Raw genomic sequence first — 20,745 nt, 5'->3', positions numbered from 1 at the left:
TGTGTGATGTGTGGTTGATGTGTAACATGGGTCAGTAGATAATATTAAAATTTAATGACTTTGCCTGTAATAATGTGTCCATTTCAAGAAGTTCAATTTTAAATGATTATACCAATCTTGTCATATATTTCAAATTCATGCTGTGATCAGTAAAGGTGAAATATTGGTCAGAATGTGAATTCTTGGGCAAATGACAATGTTACACTTGATAATTAGGATAAATATGATAAATACCTTCAATTAAGCATGTAATGATTTATGCCTATAAATGCTCTATCAGTCATGCATATTCTCAAGCGTTTAAAGTCGTGTATCCCACAGCTTCACTGGAATCTCTTTTTGGACACGAGAGATTTTTATTACTGTTTTGTGGAAATGGTGTATATTTTTCCCCAGTCACATTGAAAAAATAATTGCATCCCATTTCAGATTTGTTCAAAGATTTTTATTACTGTTTTGTGGAAATACTGTATATTTTTGCCCAGTCACATTGAAAAAAATAATTGCATACCATTTAAGATTTGTTCAAAGCCAAGTTTTACTACTCCAGAGATATGAATAAATTTCACCAGTTTTAAATATGGCCCTTTAGGATAGGACCAAATTTCCTGTATGTAACAGAGGACAAATGATATGCCTCTACTGAGGATCAAACCTGGGACCTCTGGCATGACAGTCCAGTGCTTATCTGATAAAGCTAAAGGTTTAATCCATTAGGTCGATTAGAGCAGATGAATGTTGTGCTGGAGGTCATGGGTTCGATGCTCAGCAGATGTATATCATTTGGCACCTTAGTTGGAGCCCAGGTTCCCTCTGGCATGCGAGAGTGATTGCACACAGAACTTTGCCCCACAGGCACTGGTACGCTAGAAGAATTGGGACATGCACGAATACATGGCTTTCCTAATACTCTGACTTGTGGGTTAATCCTTGAGCTCAATAGAGAGTACTAGACTGTCGTGCTAGAGATTTCGAGTTCGATCCTCGGCAAAGGTATATACTTGTCCCTTTCACACGAATACACGGGGTTTGACACTAGTGGTGGACTGAGGGACCAAGTCCACCTAAAAACTGGAGTCTACCTGAAAGGTTGGCATAAGTGGACCAAAAGTTAATTTTTTTCCCCAAATTTGTCAGTAGTTTTATTACAAATAAAAGTAATCCAAATAAAAACTCTAATCCCACTCTTGTAGACACTCGTCCATTTATATACATACATATTTTTAGCCTTTCATCAGTGTACCCTTTCGACAATATTGTAGCGAGATCAAATGTTATCTGAGTCATGGCCATGTAAAAGACAACCAGAGATGAAACCGTCTACCTGAAAAGTGAGGGTGGTGGTCTTTCTGTCAGAATGATTTGTCAAATTTTGATGATAGATTCTTACATTTAATCAATCATACCTTCTGGGCTGGACAATTCTTGAAGTTTAGTCGCTAAAATAGACCACAAATTATGGAATGTTTGTAACCCAAATTGTAACGAGATGTTTGTAAAACACATATGCCCCCCCATGGTGCAAAATTGAAAAGGGTTATACACACACACATCATTTAATTGAGAGTAGTATCATCAATTCAAAATATTGAGCAGACAATATCTTCCTATGTCAAGAGTAGATTGACCATGTGACCTAAAAATCAATAGGGGTCATCAACTCCTGAAGATGTACCAGTGTACCAAGTTTGATGTCTGTCAAGCAAAGGGTTCTCAAGATATTGAACGGACAGTATATTCCAATGTCCAGTTTGACCCTTGACCTTTGACCATGTGATCTGAAAATCAATAGGGGTCATCTTCTCCTGAAGATGTACCAGTGTAACAAGTTTGATGTTTATCAAGCAAAGGGTTCTCAAGATATTGAGCGGACAGTATATTCCTATGTCCAGTTTGACCTTTGACCACGCGACCTCAAAATCAATAGGTGTCATCTTCTCCTGATGATGTACCAAGTTTGATGTCTGTCAAGCAAAGGGTTCTCAAGATATTGAGCGGACAGTATATTCCTATATCCAGAGTAGATTGACCTTTAACCTTTTGACCTGAAAAACAATAGGGGTCCTCCTCTTTTCATAACCAACCCACATATGAAATATCATTACGATCAAGTGAATGGTTCTCGAGATATTGAGCGGACAACATGTGGTCGACCGACCGAACGACAGGTGCAAACCAATATGCCCCTCTTCTTTGAAGGGGGGCATAATTAGAGAATCAGGGGCTCTCATATTTTACATGTGTATTCCTTGTGACAAGACTTTTCTTTTGGTACCAAATATTTTAGACCTTGTGACTTTCACCTTGGAGTTTGACCTACATTTGAAAAACTTAGGCCATAACTTTTGAATGGTTAGTGATAAGGCTCTCATATTTCACATGTGTATCCCTTTCTTTATAATAGTACCAAAATATTTTACCTCATAACTTTGACCTACTTTTACAAATTTATTCTATGCCATAACTTGAATGGTTAGAATTGATGTATATTCTTTAACATCCCTCTTGAAAATATTTCGCTCATACGGGAATGGTTTGATAGGGCTCTCATATAAATATGTGTATTCCTTGAGACAAGACCTTTCTTTGGGTATCATAATTACTTTGCTGCGATACGGGGGCATCATTGTTTCACAAACACATCTTGTTTTGGTCTGGTACATCCTATGCTCTAACTCCGAAAATTAAACTCAAACATTTTATCAAAAAAGACCAAACGGACTACTATAAACTGTTTATACTAATCGGGTTTGGTCTATTTTAATAAAATGTTTTGAGTTTGATTTTCAAAGTTAAAGCATAGAATGGACCAGAAATATGTCATAAAAGAATGACTGACCAAAAACATCTCGAGAGACCTGGGGGTGCCCCAGTAGGCGTTACTTCCAGGGAAAAAAAAGTGAGTAAGAATTTCCTGCAAATAATCTTTATTAACAACATTTCATGAAATTCTGTGAAGTGGTTTCAGAGGAGTTGCACTGACAAGAAGAAGACGGAGGCCAAACTTCTAAGTTCAAAAGGGGCGTAACTCCCAACAAAAACAATTGCATGAGAATTTCCTGCAAATATGTACATCTACACAGTAAATCTTTATTAGCCACAAATTTTAATGAAATTGTATTGAGCAGTTTCATCAGAGTTGTGCTTCCAAGAACAGGACTGATGGACAGATTTTATTTTAAAAGTATTTATTTGCAACATGGAACGAGATGGCTATAAAACAAAAATCATTGGAAGGGTATCCATTCCCTCAAATTTGTATGAATTTTGGACTGAAATTAAATTCAAAGAAATTTTAACAGAACGATGAGGTAATGTTAATCTGTTTTTCAGTGAAGGTAACTCTTCTATGCCCATAACTCTCTTCAATGACAAGAACCCTAACATGATTAGGATATATTTGCATTGGGTGTCCCCTGACTACAATTATACAAAGTACAAGGAGAATTAATTGACAAATCAATTTTCATGCCACTGCTCTGCCTATCCTTAAATAAATTGAATAGTGTATATGCACGCAATGTCAGAATGTCTCTTGTGTACACCAAAAACAAGTTGAAACCAATTCAAGTAAATGTATGAATCATACTTCGAACAAATTAATCATGTTACACATATTTGTGTTAATGAATTATTTTGAGATCAATAAGGTTTTAGTTGCCGCCAAGTTGTCCCATGCTACTCCGGTCTGTCATCTGGGATTTACCAGCTGAAAAATCTTAATGCTGTCTTTGACCTCGAAATCCATTAGGGATATGCCACTCCCAAGATAAGAATCATCATTTAGAAAAAGAGTTCCACCTGTCACAGGGAAAACAAATTATGATTCTTGATGCCAGACTATTATGAATTCAGTTTCAAACATGCCAATGAGAAGAAAATTCAGAAATTGCACAATGATTTAATATTTATCACAGGAATCACAAAACAAAGGACTAAAATCACAATCCACATAATTTGACCCTAATGCTGATAGAAATCTTCATGTAAATTTATTGTTTAATCAATACATAAAGTAAACGAAACTAAAAATAATTTTACCAATAAATTCAGATGTTACCAAATACAATTTTTTTAAAATTATAAATACTGTGTACACATTAATTACCATAAAAATTTGAATTGTTCAAATTTTAGGGCCAGAAATGGTGCTGTTTTTGCACCTAGTCCTTTGCACTGGTGGGTTAAGTAGCAGGAAAGATAATGGGGCCACAATGCTCATTTTATTACTTTGCGAATAAAACATGAAACCATATTTTGACCTAACAATGAGCATGTGTGAACTAAAGAAACTAGAATCCATTCTATATATGAAAAACAGATGTATAGTATTGCATTTTAATAATTTGGCAACTAGTTGCCTTTTCATTATAGAAATCTAAAACTCTGGAGCCAGACTGTGGCAACAACCTTGTCTTGAGGACATCAAACATATTTGAATTTCATTAAACCCATTTAGAAAGCTTTCATGCATGTTTGGTCATTTCTGATCAAATGGACCTTCATTGTTCATACTTGAATCCATTCTCGTTTGTCTTCTGATTCTGGAAAGCCAAATTGATCAGTAAACCTCAATTGCACTTTCAGGTGAGGAAAAAACATAAACGAGTTCAAAATTTTGATTGGTTTCTCTTGGTGGGTCCAGATCAAAATACTTGTACATGACAATAACTTATCATTTGGTCTAAACTGTGTTACAAATACTTCTGAAACAAGTAAGCTGTATCAAAGATCAGATTATATCCTCCAAATATCAAAATATATATTGTACCCTCAAAAAATATACATCAACAATGTAAAACTTATATCTTTGTAGAATAAACAGTTCTGAGACACAGTTATATCAATATCTCTTTGTGGAGTTCATCAAGTGTTGTGTGCATGGAGATGCAACAAATATATATAAAACCTTATCAATAACAAAGAAAATGAAAATTACAGATCTCTAATTGCAGTGTGATACTGCCTATCCAGATTTAGAGTTACTGTTGCTTGTTCGTGTTGTTTCGAGGCTTAAATCACTTGCAGTGTGAAATCATTCAAATAACATCTGCAGAGACCATCAATGAGCATTTAGTCATAGTAAAAATGTCGATCTCATTACAACATTGTCACTTACTCAGAGAAGAGTGACCAAAAAAAGTCAGATATTTTGTTAGAGCATCAGAAACACTAAACTTGGAAGGGCAGTACATCTTTATCATGAATGACATAACCATATAAAAAACAGCATTAGATAACAACAATAAATGTGTAAAGCTAACAACAAAAAGGATTTCTCTTCAAGATACGACTGTTATGCCAGACAAAAGACAACAAATTTTAGGGCACTAGCATTATTATTATACAGTTCTACCAATAACAATTTTAGTAAGAATGTACAATAACCATACCATATGTGTTTAAAGAGGTAGTAAAGATCATTTTGGTGATTTTCTCTCTCTCACCCCAAATCATCATATTCCTTTCTAATATCATAAAAAAGATGAATGATATTCATCAATTTTGAAATGATTGCATGTACATCAAAATTTATACTAATAGCCAACTTAATAGCAGTTTGAATTTTTGTCCAGCAAGCAAAAATTCAGGGGGTCTAATTCGAAGATCATGATTGTTTTGAATTTGAAAATAAATGCATAAAATTGTCATTATTTTACAGAAAATGACATGCTTGAGTCAACTGGACTAATCTTAATTATTTAAACAAAATGACATTTGCTAACCCTTTAATTAAGATGCCAAACTGTTATGCATGAACCATTAAATGAGATTTCATCTGATTTGATGCTCCTTGAGGACCTGAAAGCTGTATAATTATAAAAATATTAAGTAACATTTTCTCCAAAAAGTAATGATGTTATCTGGGCTGTAAAATTCTTGTGTTTACAGTTTGTTATTTGAGGACTTGAAATATCGCACAAAAGAGAACACAGCCAAAATTACAACACAAGGTACAGGGGGGAGAAAAAAGCCCACAATTTCTACTGATTCCAGTTTATGTATAATATATGTTCTGATATTGGTCCCACTTTTGTACTGGCAAAAATTCTGAGAATGTCCATGTATTGCACTAGTACTGTAATGAAGATTGTACTCTACGATAGTATTGCACATGTTTACATTTGGTACCCTTGTAAAATAATTCATAATAGAAATAAATTCTTCATATTCTTGTAAAATAAATTCTATAAAGATTTGTTCACTTTTTTTAAAGAAAAATTTTGAAGATATGATGGTGTTCAGATCATTGAAAATAAATCAAAACCTTAACAGCTTGTAATTACTATTTTCTTTAGATAAGTTGACAATTTCCTGTAATATATGTACAATGTTGAAAAGTCCCTGTAAAAATCTCAATGGAAAGAAAACAAGTCATAACCAGTGTTTAAATTGAATACAATCAGGTTGTAGTCTAGACTAATACCTTCATCTGACCAGCGTTTTAGCCTTTGTATGAGATTTTTACAGAGTCCAACATGTACACACCACCACCCAGATGTAAGAGGCATTTGTTGACAGTTACAACAGATGACCAATGTAGAAGGAGTTAATATCCGGTGACAGACTTCAGAATTCTCTTCAAAGATTGATACAGTTGGTAGTCATTTGTGTTGTAAACATAGTCTCCATATAACTGGAAAAGAAGTAAAAAAAAAAAAAGCCTTTAATTAATTAAACATAAATTCATTAAGTTAATGAAAATGTTAGCTGTTTATCAGACTTGTATCCCATAAAGTACACTCAGAACATAGCATTTTTCATCTTTTTCTTCTTGTGCAGACCCTTTGCAAAATAAACTTTGCACTTAGTCAGAGACCTAACATTTTGTCTAACAAACAATTGCCATTCATTGATCACACAGATGTAGCCAGAACAAGACGTTTCTAGACCAATCCTTTAACCAATCGACTCTCAGGGTTGTGAACAACCTTTAGTGCAATGATACACCTTCCAGGCTATGATACACCTTTAGATTTACAACACATCTTCAAGGTTATGATAAGGTGAAGATAATGAACAGTTATCAATCTCATAACTCCTATAAGGAATGCAAAATAGAGAGTTGGGCAAACAAGGAACCCTGGATATACCAGAGGTGAGATCAGGTGCCTAGGAGGAGTAAGCATCCCATGTCGAACCATACCTTCCAGGTAATAGCATACCTTTAGAGTTACAGCACACCTAGATTATGAAAAACCTTGAAGGTTACGACACTCCTTCAGGTATATGATGCACCTTCAAGGTTATGACACACATTCAGGGTTATGACACAATATCAAGGTTTTATTACACCTTCAAGGTAATGACACTCCTTCAAAATTATACCACATTTTCAGGGTTATGCCACACCTTTCAGGTTATGACAGCCTTTGATGAGAAACAGCTGACTCTGTTGTAATTAAGATCGTGTATGAGCTTCTATACTCCCGAGTAAAGAGGTTATAGCCAGAAAAATAATTATGGTATTGCTTAAAGTCTGTGTAACATTGTTGTTAAGACACATCCACTTGTCATTAAACAAGTTAATGTTAATTAAGTCTAGTTCTCTACAATCCCTGCATCACAAATTAAGACATATCCTGATCTTACCCATGCTTACTTTGGCTCAGGGCCATGACACTTTTTCACAAGAAGTGAGGTGGGATGGACAGAGAAAACTCTTACATGTTGCTGGTACGTAAATTCTTTAGGCTTTACTTCTGATTTCACACTGCTGAGGTTAATACTTACCCTGTCATATAAAGAGTCCTGGAGTTTTTGTTCCATTCTGCTGTCTAGGTCTAACTGGTGGGTGGGGGTGCATCCATTCTGCTTTGCTGGCTTCTCTTTGTCAGAAGATGTGAGGTCAAAGTTGACAATCTGAGCTTCTTTCATGTGTTCATTTGCCACAGTAATACAGCGCTCTTCAGGATGATAACCATCAGCAATGACCTTGATCTTGTAGTCTCCATTCACAAGCAAGCGATAATAGTCACCTTGTTTCCCTGAAGAAGAAAATAAAGTAAAGCTACAGATTATAAAAATTAAACTGTGCAGGGTTACAGCTGATTAAACAATCCATGACCTGCATCATTATGTTAAAGTGTTTACCTATAGTGATGCCTTTGATATTCCAATGAATGTAAAATGCAAGATAAATGTAAAACATGAAATCCCTATTGTGGTGTAATTTTGGACCACCCTATCATTGACCAAAGGGTCATGGTGTGAAGTGAACAAATTTAAATCTACACTATATAAGAATTCTTGCATATTGATTTTAGAAATTGCACCTTGTAGTTCTTGAGAAGATTTTCAAAAGAAATTTCTATATACATGTATTCCTATCTAAAACATTAAATCCCTATTGCAGCCCAATCTAATTAAAATTACATTTGTAAATCCTGCTCTTCTACAATACACAAGTCAAGTGTATCAGAGGAACAGAATTTACAAGTCTAAGTATGTTCCCCAAACAAAGTTTGGGAACATATTGTTTTTACTCTCTCTTATTATCATTATTCTCCAGTAACTTTTTTATCAGCGAGTGTTCTCAGAAACTACACAAGGAATCAATATGAAACCTTTTTAGGATGATAGTATATTATTTGTAGATGTGCAGAACGATAGTCATTTGTAAGTTCAGTCATTTTTTTTTTTTAATTTGCAAATTTTCAGTTCCGAGTCATACTCGCCTACGTGGTTATGCAAGTGCATGGTTTCTATCATTTTTGGGGGGTCTGAAATGGCCATAACTTTCTAATTAAAGGCTAAAATAATGAAAAAAAATTTTGCTGTAGCTTTACAATATGAATGCGTAATGAATGGTGAGAACCATATATGCTAAATCAAATTTGCAGGTGCGAGAATGCGCCTGCATTCTACTTTTTCACTACATCCATCAGGTATTGATCTATAACATTTTGATTCACTAATTTGTCAATCATGTAATTGTTATTCAATTATCAATAAAAGAAAAATACCCTGCAACCAGTGGATTATCTAACAGCTTTTTTGGGCCTCTCAAAGACCATGCAATAACTCTTACTCCCAAGTTCTATGCATTTTAACACATGAAGAGATCACCTACAGTAGTGTATCTTATTCAGGGCACCACAAATTTTTACAGGTAGTCAATGATAAAGAGAATGTTCTAACAACAATATTGAGTACACGAAAATAAGTACATATTCTCATCAATTCAAATGGCTCCAATAGTATCATCAATAAAACACACTATGCACGTACCCTATAAATCATTTCAGTTTGCATGACAAAATCTGTGACCCACCTGAGAGGACGTCATGTTTTATTGGTAATCCTGATGTCGTGTTTATCATCTTGATTGTAGCATTAGCCACTTTTGCTCCACCAGACTGTACCACACCCTTAATACCAATATGCACCTATTCAAAAGATTAAATAAATGTTACATTGTAACATTCTAAGTACAATTAATTTCCATTCTTGCTTTTTCAAAACACTTTTAGGAAAAAAGTTCATTTCTAGTGTAACCATGCAGGAATGCAGTAGTGCTGGTTTACATTTACACAATGTCTTTCGGTAACCTAAGACAAGCACACAGACTTCCAATATGAAGAGCTCCCTTAGGGGAGATAAACAATATGAAGAGCTCCTTTAGGGGGAGATAAAGTATCCATTACAAGAGTTACTTCTCTTTCCATATAACATACATGTAAACTACCATCTACTTCTATGTGTGTGACACCAGAAACATGTAGATGTATATGATGATGAGAACTGTACTAGAGGGTAAATGATACCAGAATCATATAGTTGTTAAAAAGAGCTGTACATCTTGTATCACTAATACAGTAAACCAACTATTATATGTGTCCTTTATTCGTAAATGGCTGATGCAAACTAGTTTGTGACAATTAATTTCCTAAATTGAATAGTCATATTTTTATTTTTTCCACAAGGGTGTTTCAAAGCTGTTTAAAGCCTTATAATATAAAGGAATAACTATCTTCTCATTTGTTATTTGTGACCGTTAATGTTGATTTTAAGGTTGTGATCTGAGTTTTACCAGTGACGTGTTCACGGAGCTGATAAAACAGATGTTTGCGACTATCAAATCAGCACTAACAGTCACAGCAAACTATATGAAATAACCATGAGATAGTTATTACTTTTATGCAGTCTGCTTGATGTTTACATCTTATTCTGTTGAGGTTTGCTTTTTTGTCATGTGAAATACAGCATGAAATGTTTATGCTTGATGTTAGTTTTTGTGTCATTCCATTACGATGTCACTGTGGAAAGCTTTCCGACTTGTTATTGCTTGTTTAACTGCCTCAAACATCAGTACATTTGATCAAAATGCAGATTACAAAACAGTTGCATTCAAATTGCATATAATGACACAATGAGTAGTTTTTACCACAGGTACTTATATCGCGTGGGGGCCTAATTACATGTATACATAAATAGAGTAATTAGGCCCCCAAATGATATAAGTGCCTGTGGTTTTTATGTATATTTCACTTTCTTACAAATTATTCACTTTATTTCAAATTCCTTTGTATCACTGGCAGCTAACCTACAGATCTAGAAGCTGGTCATTCTTGAAATGCCATTAAAAGTAATGTTTCAAAAGTAATTTTTTGAAAGCATAAAATATCTGTTTGAAATAATACTAATTTAACCTCTGTAGGTCACAACTTTCCAGGAATTTACATCGAAAGTCAGTATCTTTAAGGCTGGAATAGGTCATTCTGATTTACATTTTAAATGGCCAACTTTGTGATATATGTCTTGTGACTTATACTGAGAAAAATGAACGACCAGTCTGCAATGGTAAATGTCCGCAATTCGACAGTGTTCACAAATCTCACAGATATTTCTCATACATACATAAAAGTTGGTTATTAGTGCCTGAAGCATGTTACTGTTAATGAGAGTTGTACTTCTGTGTGTAACTGATATCTGAAATCTGTACATGTTTATGAGAGCTATATTTCTATATAGAAACTGATAGCAATAATGTTTTGGTGTCCTTGTCTGATACCTGAAACATGTAGTGGATGAGAGCTGCCCTGTTTTCTTCCCAATACTTCTTTTCCTCTTCTGGGTAAGGAAACTTGTTGCAGCCTAGCTCCAAAGTGATCTCAAAGCAGTTTGTGGCCAGGTAGTTGAAATCCTGCATACCTATGTTAGTAACAGCTACCATTATTTGTATTTCATACTTGTTTCAGTAACAGCTACCATTATTTATATTTCATACTTGTTTCAATAACAGTTTCCTTTATTCATATTTCATACTTGTTTCAGTAACAGCTTGCTTTATTTATATTTCATACTTATGTCACAGTCAATAACAGCTTCCATCATAAATAATTTGATTATAGTAAAAGAAACATTTGCAATTGAATAACATGTATTGTGTAATTATTGCTGCAGGTCTCATAGTGTGAAAAAACTTGAATCTACACTTTGTGAGATGACTTTCATATTAATTCAACAAATTGAACAGATATGGCAATTCTATATACCATGTAAACCTTGTTTGCAGGGACTATTGCTATGAACTTAATTTGTTTGTCATACATTCAAGAGTAAAAAGGATAAGATTATTAACAAAAGGCCCACAGGCCTTATCAGTCACCTAAGTATTATAGTTAATAGTATCACTAGCATAAAGGGCTACAAACATCTAGAATAAATTTCCTGTTCTGCACATCTAAGATAAATTCCAATATGCCACAGCAGTATAAAACAAGATAATTATGTTCTTTTAAAAACACAAATGCCCTTAAAAGTACCCATACTAATAACTTTATATAATACATGTTACACAACACTATATGACTATTTTGAACCCGCCCTAGAGTCAGAATTCTGGGTTTGTAAAATTCACAATTTTGTTACACCCTTTTCTGCTTTTCCTGAATATGCAATTAGTTTTTATATTGTATTAGCAAAATTAAAGAAGTCTTTCACACACATTTAATCATTATGACCATTTTGGTCCCATCCTTGTACCAAAACCCCTACCCCTGGGATCATGATATTTACAATTTTGGTAAAGGGCTGCCTGTTCCTTCTAATTATTTATTTAGTTTCAATTTAGTATTAGTAGTATTAAAGAAGATGTTCTATAAATATTTTACACTTTATCACTATTATGCTATGTGTGGCCCTGCCCAGTCATCAGAACCTCTACCCCAGGGATCATGAAATATAAAAATTGGTAGGTGCCTTCCTCTACTACACAACCATGCATTTAGTTTTCCTTATAGATGTGCTGTTGTATAGAGAAGATTTTTAAAAATTGGTCAATTTTTGACAGTTTTTGCAGGACCCCTGAAATTTACAACTTAAGTCAACCTTGTCTCAAAGATACTTCATCCTGGGGTCCGAACTCTTGCCAGAAATTTCAGTTTCAGTAGCTCCTTTAATTCATTATTTCTGTGCAAGAGTTTAGTTGTTTGGTGTATAGGACTTTAAAGAAGAATTTCAAAGACATACTGCATGTCCACTATATCAACCACAGAGCCCCTCCCTAGTATCGAAGTCATTGACTCAAGAGACATGAATGGTAGAGACTTTTGTCCTCATCACTAGGTGACAAGTTTTATTGTTTAATGTCAAAGAATCAAATAGATGAAATTTAAAGAAATAATGTATTTTCATAATATAACATCCCCCCCTACCCCCACCCCACCAATTTCACACTCTTGGTGGAGCATGGACATACTTTTTCATCATGACTATACACACAGTTTGTCTACCAGATGTTCCTGAGCAAAGAAGATTGCAAAGGCTGAATACTTTTGAGGTGTTGCCTCTGTCCCTCACTCCCTGAGGAGGGGGGGGGGGGGGGGGCAAGATTCTCAAAATACACAATGCTTTCCCCTTACTCCAATAATGCTACCAGCCAATTTTGGTATAAAGAAGATAATTCCCCAATTGACTTTTGGGTGACCATGCAAAGGGTGATTATTCATTTTACTGTTTGATAGGTATATGAGCCACCTTTGGTGATGTAAAATTTGAAATCCATGAAATAACCCCCAAAAATCCTAAAAATTGTGTGCAATGATAAAACACCTCATACAAATGTCTTGATTCAGGGTCACAATTCCATTCACAGATACCAGATCTTTAATTAGTGTTCTAAAACTTTCATTTGACAGTTTGCACTGAGAAACATTAATTCCCAGTGATTTTTAATAGTCAAATTTAATTATTCATAATTACCAGTATTCAGTGAAAGCATATGCCAAAATCAGTCTTAAAGCAGGTTTTACAAGAGTCTTATATAACATGAGACACTGACAGAGATGTAAGTGAGAGCATGGAGAGAATGACAACTCTGAGACAATTATGTTCTCCATACCTCCAGACACCGAGTACCACTTTGCACCATTGGTAATGCCATCCTTGAATTCTGGCAGCTCTTGGTCACCTGACATGTCACATGATTTTCGCATTGGATCTGACATGACAGGATGGAACTTTGAGTAAGACTTTGCCAAATATCTGGAATTGAAAGCACAATTACAGTGTTTTACACCATCATACACTAGAAATATGTCCATAGGACATGAATTCCTACAAAAGCTGCTCAGAAATGAGTGATTGAAGTCGTACAAAAGAGCAATGTCAATAAAATGTTAGCCTAGTTTTCAAGTTCTCATCAAGATGTGCAGAAATTGACCACACAATCAGTATATGTCTTATACATTTTATTTTTTACCAATATGTATTTCATCAAGAAACACTTTAGGTATGGTAAGTTGTTTAGTCAATAGTATCAGAGAAAATGCATCAACATACAATCAGGCTCCACGATCTTAGATTAAGAATAAGGTGGAAAACAAACTGAAACGATGGAGTCACCTGAACAGAGCATCATCTGGTGAGGCTGAGTACTGCGAGGACTTGCTGTCATCTCGAGACTCGTCGTATGGGTAATTGGCCACAAGGTCTCCCCCATGGAGGTTAGAGGACAACACGAATGGGGTAGAATACAACCACCTAATAACTGCACGGGTTTCTGGTGCAAGGCCCTGCAACATTGGTAAATTTTTTTTATTTCTTAACTCATGTAATAATCACAAAACACTCAAATTACATAACGGACTGAGATAACGTTATGAAGCATATCTGCTTTATTCTTACCGAATTACTGAGAGCTTTGTTCAGTGACATAATGTGATTGTTCAGTCCATTCTCCATTTTCTCATATTTGTACTCCAACTTGTCTACTTCTGGGAAGTTTCTGTTCAAATCCACCTTATCAGCATTAGCTCGGCCATCTAACCATGGCTTCTGGCCATCCTTCAAATCATGAACATATCAAATTTATCATGATCGTAATAATTGCTTAAACATATACATATATTATGAAAAAAACATTAGAGCTCTTAAAATTTTGACAATACCACTAAGTTCATTATTTATTCCTCTGTTCTAAAAATCAGAATAATTATCAAATCCAAATACTGTACTGTAATACACAGGGAGATTGCATATCAAACTCAACGGACACAGTATCATATTGATCTTTTATTGTGATCATAACAATCACCTACTTTCATTTCACTTTTCAATAGAGTTGATACATCTTTGCACCATAAGTCAAAGAAATCAGCAAATTTAAAATATACATGTAACTATAGCTATTTAGGCATTTAAGATAGTATTACAGTAAAGCTTGTTTACAACAAACACGAATATAGCAAATTCATTAATACAACAAAGTCTTTTTTAATCCCAGGCAACATTTGCATGTTTCTTTATCTAAAATACTGGTTATAATGAATTCAGATAGCCTAATTGAAGGATGTCATTCTCCAGAAAAAACAATGTATTTGCTATTGCTTATGTTGAACTTTACTTTCTAGAGAATCATTTCTAAAATCTTCTAAACTGTTTCTACTTTTAATTTTACCATCAGACATGCCCTCTGGAGAAAACTTACATACTTTTCTGTCAGAAACTACTTGTAAGTGAATTATTGATAGGAAGGGAATTCTTGATGAACATCAGTTACAAAATTTATCAAATACTATCTGCATGTGTTTGTACAAGAGGCAAACAAGCCCTGGACGAGGTGTCAATAATTATACCCAAGCCTAATTTAAGCCATCTACACTAGCCAAAGGTGTAGATACAAGGTGTTTCTCTTTCACAGAAAGAAGATGAATTTAATCAAGTGTTGTCTTTCCAATTACACACCTTCGATCTGCCATGCCGGAAACAATGTTTAATTTAATCAAATATTAATAATATTTTAACATATATATCATCACTTGCATTACTCATGTAAAATATATTTGACAAAAATCATTTGTGAACTACATGAACACACATTTGTATGAATTTGTGAGTGGTATACACTGAGCCTGTAAATAAATGATAAAACAATGTATGCTCTAGCTGCTCTTCTCATACTGAATTCACTGTACAGTAAATTGTATAATTAATTTGGAGATAGCAGCAATCTATGGATATAAAAAACTAACTTCATGGATCCCCATAAAATCACTGCAGCTAAGTTTTACTGTATCTGCCAACATAAAAGAAATCTCTGGTATTCACTTCATATTGTTACCATGTGGTTTACTTAAATTACATCATTTGAAATATTTCCAAAGTTTGAAGAAGGATGTTGTTGGCATTTTGTCCAACAATAGGAAAAGGACTGGACACTATGATGATTAATCTATTTTACAAGACCTACAAAATTGTTTGAGATATTTTCCTTCATAAATATATTATATCTATATCTATATCTATATATATATATATATATATATATATATGTATATGTCATTTTAAATACACAAATCAACTATCCAGGGCCATCAAAGAGCATGAAGATTAGAAGCAATATTAGAATACAGTAAGTGTTTGATTAGAAAGTCTATAAATGCATACAAAACATTTAATCTATCAGCATTATCAATTTTCTGCTATAAGTTAAAAATTTCTAACAAAAAACAGTATATTTACAAAACATTTTCTGATTAAAAGAGTATCAATTTTAGGATTCAGATGTTCCGATGAGACTCAGTAGTCATTAGGAAATTATGCATTTTACGAATTTTAGGATTCAGATGATCTGATGAGACTCAGTAGTCATTAGGAAATGACATATTTTACACCAAGTCACATACATCTGATTCTTTATAATGAAAAATAAACATTGCAACAGGCTCTTTACAAATTGTATAAATCAGGAACATGTTATTTTTTTTCTTCAATTTCTGATAATAAATGAACAAACTTAGTCGGCTACTGGATATATCTTTAGCATGTTTAGTTGATCCAAGAGCCCCTGAAAACTTCTGTGTTTGGGTTTACAATAACTCTGATCAATTTGGTTTTATCACCTTGAAGTAATATAAGTTCCATACTGAACGAATAGAATCATTCAATTTCATAGAGGATCAATTTTCATGGATTTTGTAGGTACCTATATTCTGTGAATTTCAAACCACAATGAAATTTACTATCCATTTCATGTATCAATGTGCAGATACCATATCCATGAAATTACATTCCAACAACACTGTAAAATTTCAAGAATCCACGAAAATTTTGAGCCCCAGGAATCTATATGATTTCCCAGTACATCTTCCATTATGAATTGAGAAAGTCTGATTTCAATTCATCTTTCATATCTAAATTTAAAAACTCATTATATACTCTTGCATCCACAAACCACACTGCTGAATCTGAATTTCCCTGTCCATGTGAAGGCTGATATTAGTTAGGTTATGAAATAAAGTGTAGCTTAAATTATTCTAACAGCAGGTATGGATAGCAACTGCTCAGATGACCTTGATTTCTATGAAATTTTTGGATGCTGTCAGTATTATACAGTTATCAAATGTGTAGGAGGGTAACAGTCATTTTGCCAGCCCTGAGGTAAGAACTGTTGGCAGAGGGTTTAGTTCGAAGGTTAATAGTTAATTCTTACAAGGGAGGTGACAAAATGACTATTGCTAGTATACACTGTATACATTTACCAGTAACTGTTTTATTATACCAAAAACAATCCTGGATAATCAAAATACGGTATGAACAAATCATCAAGTTTAACATTAATTCTCTATCGACAGTAACAACTCCAGATAAAATAAAAACTGTTCTAATAAATATGACAAGAAGATCTAAATTAGTTTTAATGGTAACAAAAATCAAGATACCTCATATTGGAGTAAAATTAACAAACCATTCTTGGCAGAAAATATTTTAAAAAGCTTGAAACAAGATTACAAATACAAAACATTTTAAAGACCATGATGTGGCTGAATGCAATTTATAGAACTATCCACCATGAGGCAATCACCCAGGTAGTGTGCTTTTAATGCTACAGGGTGGATAGTCATTTTATCATATAAACCTCATATATAAGTAAATTTAGTTGGGGTATAATATTTTTTTTACCTTTCTTGGACTTGAATTAGCCAATTCCCAGCCATCAGGATTCATGGATGGCATAATGTGAATGCGTGTGTTCTGCAACAACCATGATACTTCTTCATCATTCTCTCTATAGCCCTGACACAGATATGCAACAAGGGCTAATAAAACCTCTCTGCTGACTACTTCATTTCCATGCATGTTTCCAACATACTTAAATTCAGGCTTCCCTAAAAATACATTTGAACACAATATCATATTATTTTATGCAAGTGTATGACAATGAAATCTGCTAGCCTATATATAGAATATATTTAGTTGTACTATTTATAAAATGTTCCTATTCAATGTTAGAGAACAGACTAGAAAAGATCCGTCAAAATGTCATGGTATAAAACATCTGTAGTTCAAGTTCTTTTTGTGTTGCCATGATCCATCGAACTCAGCTGGACATGCGCTATCAATAACTTTAGCAACATACTGGTATCATACACCAAGAAATGTTCATGTCAGATAGCTATATATATACAGGCATGCATTTATTGCCTCAATCTAGAGATGAAGATTTGCTATGTAAAAAAACCAATCACTATTACTAAGGAGCTTTGTACCCTGATGCCCCATATTTTTTCGAGATGTGCATATTTCTTTACTCTTGCCAAGCCCTTCGACTTATCTATGCTTCAGTCTACTGTACACAAAGTATCATGATACAGGTAGACAAGTAGAATTAAGAGTTAAAAATGAAATGCAACAATGCTGGGAGATTATTTTGAGCAAGGCTACCAACTTGGTAGTCCAACATATCTTTCACCAGCTTGTTTGTGATTTTGATAATCATTCACAGTCTGGGAATCAAACTACTGATTTTGCTGCTTCTGACTTCATAGAAAAAAAAACAAAGAAGCAAAAACATCCCCCCACCCACCACCCCCAAAATACAACATAAATTTTTATACAGGTAGCTAAATAAAGCTACTTTAAATTGGTTTAAATACATCATTCACTCACATGGAAGTTTCGTAAAACACCAAGTTTCATCATCAAAGATGTTCACCTTGTTTATGTGCCCCAGTAAATTATGTGTTTAAAAGCCCAGCTCTTTTTTTTCTTGCATGGCTTAATAGAATCTATTTGTTTTCTATACCTTCTTAGTGCTTGTGGCCAGTTGTGGGGATACATTTTAAATCATATTTATTTTCATTCTTAATACTATTTATCTAGCCACTTGTTTATGATAGTACTAAAATACACCAAGGATCAAAAGTATTTCTGCACTGCTAATTTTCGCTATTTAACTAATTGAATAGAATAATTTTTAAAGCACTGATAAACTAATTCTACTACAGCTATCACTATAAAATTTTCACGAATCATGCATCATCACCTAGATTTTAATCTGTTATTGTTATTTTTTCTATATGTGTTAACAGTTTTTATCATTCACTAGGATAGTCATGTTGTAAGAACTTTATATGAACTTAATCTTACACATTTCATATTAATAATTAGAATTTTGAAAAATCTACCTTGTAATTCATAAATTGACCCACAAAAAATATATAAAATAACACTAAAAGTTACATTTGTCATGAATCTTGAGTTAATTCTACATATATCCTGAAAATTTCATCATGATAACATTAATTATCAAATTTTGGTGAAGTTCTTAAAATGTGAAAGTTGTAATGAATATATAGTGAAAATTAGCAGTGTAAAAATACAGTACCTGGCCATAAGTATGTTCCCAAAGAAAATTTCCTCTTCATATTTCATACAAAACCATATATTTTCAATTAATTTTCATAAACTCATTTCTTGATCAATTTTGATGAAATAAAAAGCACTGATCTCAGAATTATTTACAGTATACAATCACCTATTAACTTCAGAATTTATTATATCATAATCTATCGCAAAGATATGACAATTCTAATACAAAGTTTGATTTGAGAGTATATACTTACTCTTTACACAAGTGTGTGTAATTTTGGAATAAAAAAAATCAACATTATGAATAAAATGTTAATTATCTCTCTGTAACATTTTTTTTCAAAATTATTTCAGTTACTTCTGATATTTCTAAACAAAACGTTATTTATTTCGCTCCAAGCGAAAATTCTGAACATATATATGGTTTTGTATGAAATATATAACTTGGAAATTTGAGTGCACTTTTTGCAGGATACTTTATGTTGTACGTTTGTTAGAAATTTGTTGCTGTTTTTCATGGGACACTCGCTTTTGTTTGTATTGTGTTTTATCCTTCCTCTAAATCTTATGCCTTCTTATATACTTGCATGAAAAGTTGTGTTTTTTCTTACTTTCAATGTTACATGTATATATATATTTGTGTCTGTATGCATGCTATGTGTCTTTTGTCTTTGATAGATTGTATATGTGATAGTGATTAGTCGGTTAAAAAGCTCTACAGAGGTTATGATGAATTGTTGAATGTATAATATATTATAGTACCGACTTTAAGATATAAAATTTACTTTTTATTTTGATGTTAAGAAGAATATAATGAAAAACAAAACAATTAAAAAAAAAATCAACATACCCGCGATATGTATCCCTGGTTTATTTGCAGTGAATTCAATAACCATCAGGTCTCTGCCTTCAACTGTCTTTTCATCCAGACTGTAAATTCGGCTGATATCTGGACATTTTCTGTTCACCTCGTTGAACACTGTGGACAGACTCTTATAATCATGATCCCCAAAGTCAAAGTCTTTCAATTCAAACGCCTGACTGAAAACTAGGCTCAGGGAAAGAAAAACAGCAATAAGCCGCATATCCCTGTCTTCTCTTCTACTTTCCCTAAAATATGTCAAAATTATAATTGAAAGGGAAAATCGATAATTATTCGCGTCATAAGTGATAACTGACGTAAACAGCAGGCGCAAGTAATTCGTTCAAGAAACGGTAGGTCTGGTTTCCGGATACAAAGGTGTACATTAACTAATTCGTGTAACACCTGTTGAATAAAGTAGCTTTATCCAACACTAATAGATAAAGTTACTGCCGGCTGTTTCGCATAGGCAAATCAAAACATGACGCAATCTTGCATGGAGTTAAACCGATGATATAGACAAAGGTGTATATAACAGATGTGAAGGAGAAGCTTCAAACGTACTGTGCCACTACATATATGCCAAAAGTGGTGTAAATCAAATGTGGATTCTACAAAATTCTAAAGAACTTTTTAGTAAATTTGAAATTTCAAGACTGTTCTCAAGTCAACAACATGAAAACGTATGAATTTTCAACACTTTAAACGACCATTTTTCACGATAAAGTAAATACTAGACCTTTTGATATCATATAGACATTTGCTTCTTCAACAAAGATGGGAACCGG

General features: G+C 33.6%; 1 protein-coding gene across 2 annotated transcripts; it reads right to left on the bottom strand.

Moving 5' to 3' along the window:
* Positions 1–3,881: 3,881 nt before the first annotated feature.
* On the bottom strand, positions 3,882–20,314 carry LOC125670271 (carboxypeptidase E-like). 2 transcript variants are annotated; one of them, XM_048905352.2, is made up of 9 exons: positions 19,946–20,314; positions 17,407–17,612; positions 14,131–14,289; positions 13,849–14,018; positions 13,346–13,488; positions 11,015–11,154; positions 9,275–9,389; positions 7,735–7,988; positions 3,882–6,637 (listed from the first exon to the last, which is right to left on the bottom strand). In XM_048905352.2, the coding sequence occupies exons 1-9, from the start codon at positions 20,178–20,180 to the stop codon at positions 6,551–6,553; spliced, it is 1,509 nt and encodes a 502-aa protein (XP_048761309.1). In that variant the 5' UTR covers positions 20,181–20,314; the 3' UTR covers positions 3,882–6,550. The 2 variants fall into 2 exon arrangements, with proteins under 2 accessions (XP_048761309.1, XP_056018920.1); XM_056162945.1 differs by having other exon boundaries at positions 3,882–7,988.
* Between the last annotated feature and the right edge of the window lie 431 nt (positions 20,315–20,745).

Source organism: Ostrea edulis, chromosome 4 (assembly GCF_947568905.1).
Source record: "Ostrea edulis chromosome 4, xbOstEdul1.1, whole genome shotgun sequence".
Classification (NCBI taxonomy): Eukaryota; Metazoa; Mollusca; class Bivalvia; order Ostreida; family Ostreidae; genus Ostrea; species Ostrea edulis.
Note: the sequence above shows the minus strand (reverse complement) of the source record. Positions and strands in the feature narration are given on the sequence as shown.

Bases quoted from the DNA above. Each gene is read 5' to 3' on its own strand.
- LOC125670271 (XM_056162945.1), bottom strand. From the start codon at position 20,180: ATGCGGCTTATTGCTGTTTTTCTTTCCCTGAGCCTAGTTTTCAGTCAG. The intron at 9,390-11,014 runs GTATCAGACAAG...TCTTTTGAATAG, and splicing joins TCATCCACTACATGTTTCAG to GTGCATATTGGTATTAAGGG. The intron at 7,989-9,274 runs GTGGGTCACAGA...TTTCTTCTTCAG, and splicing joins AAAACATGACGTCCTCTCAG to GGAAACAAGGTGACTATTAT.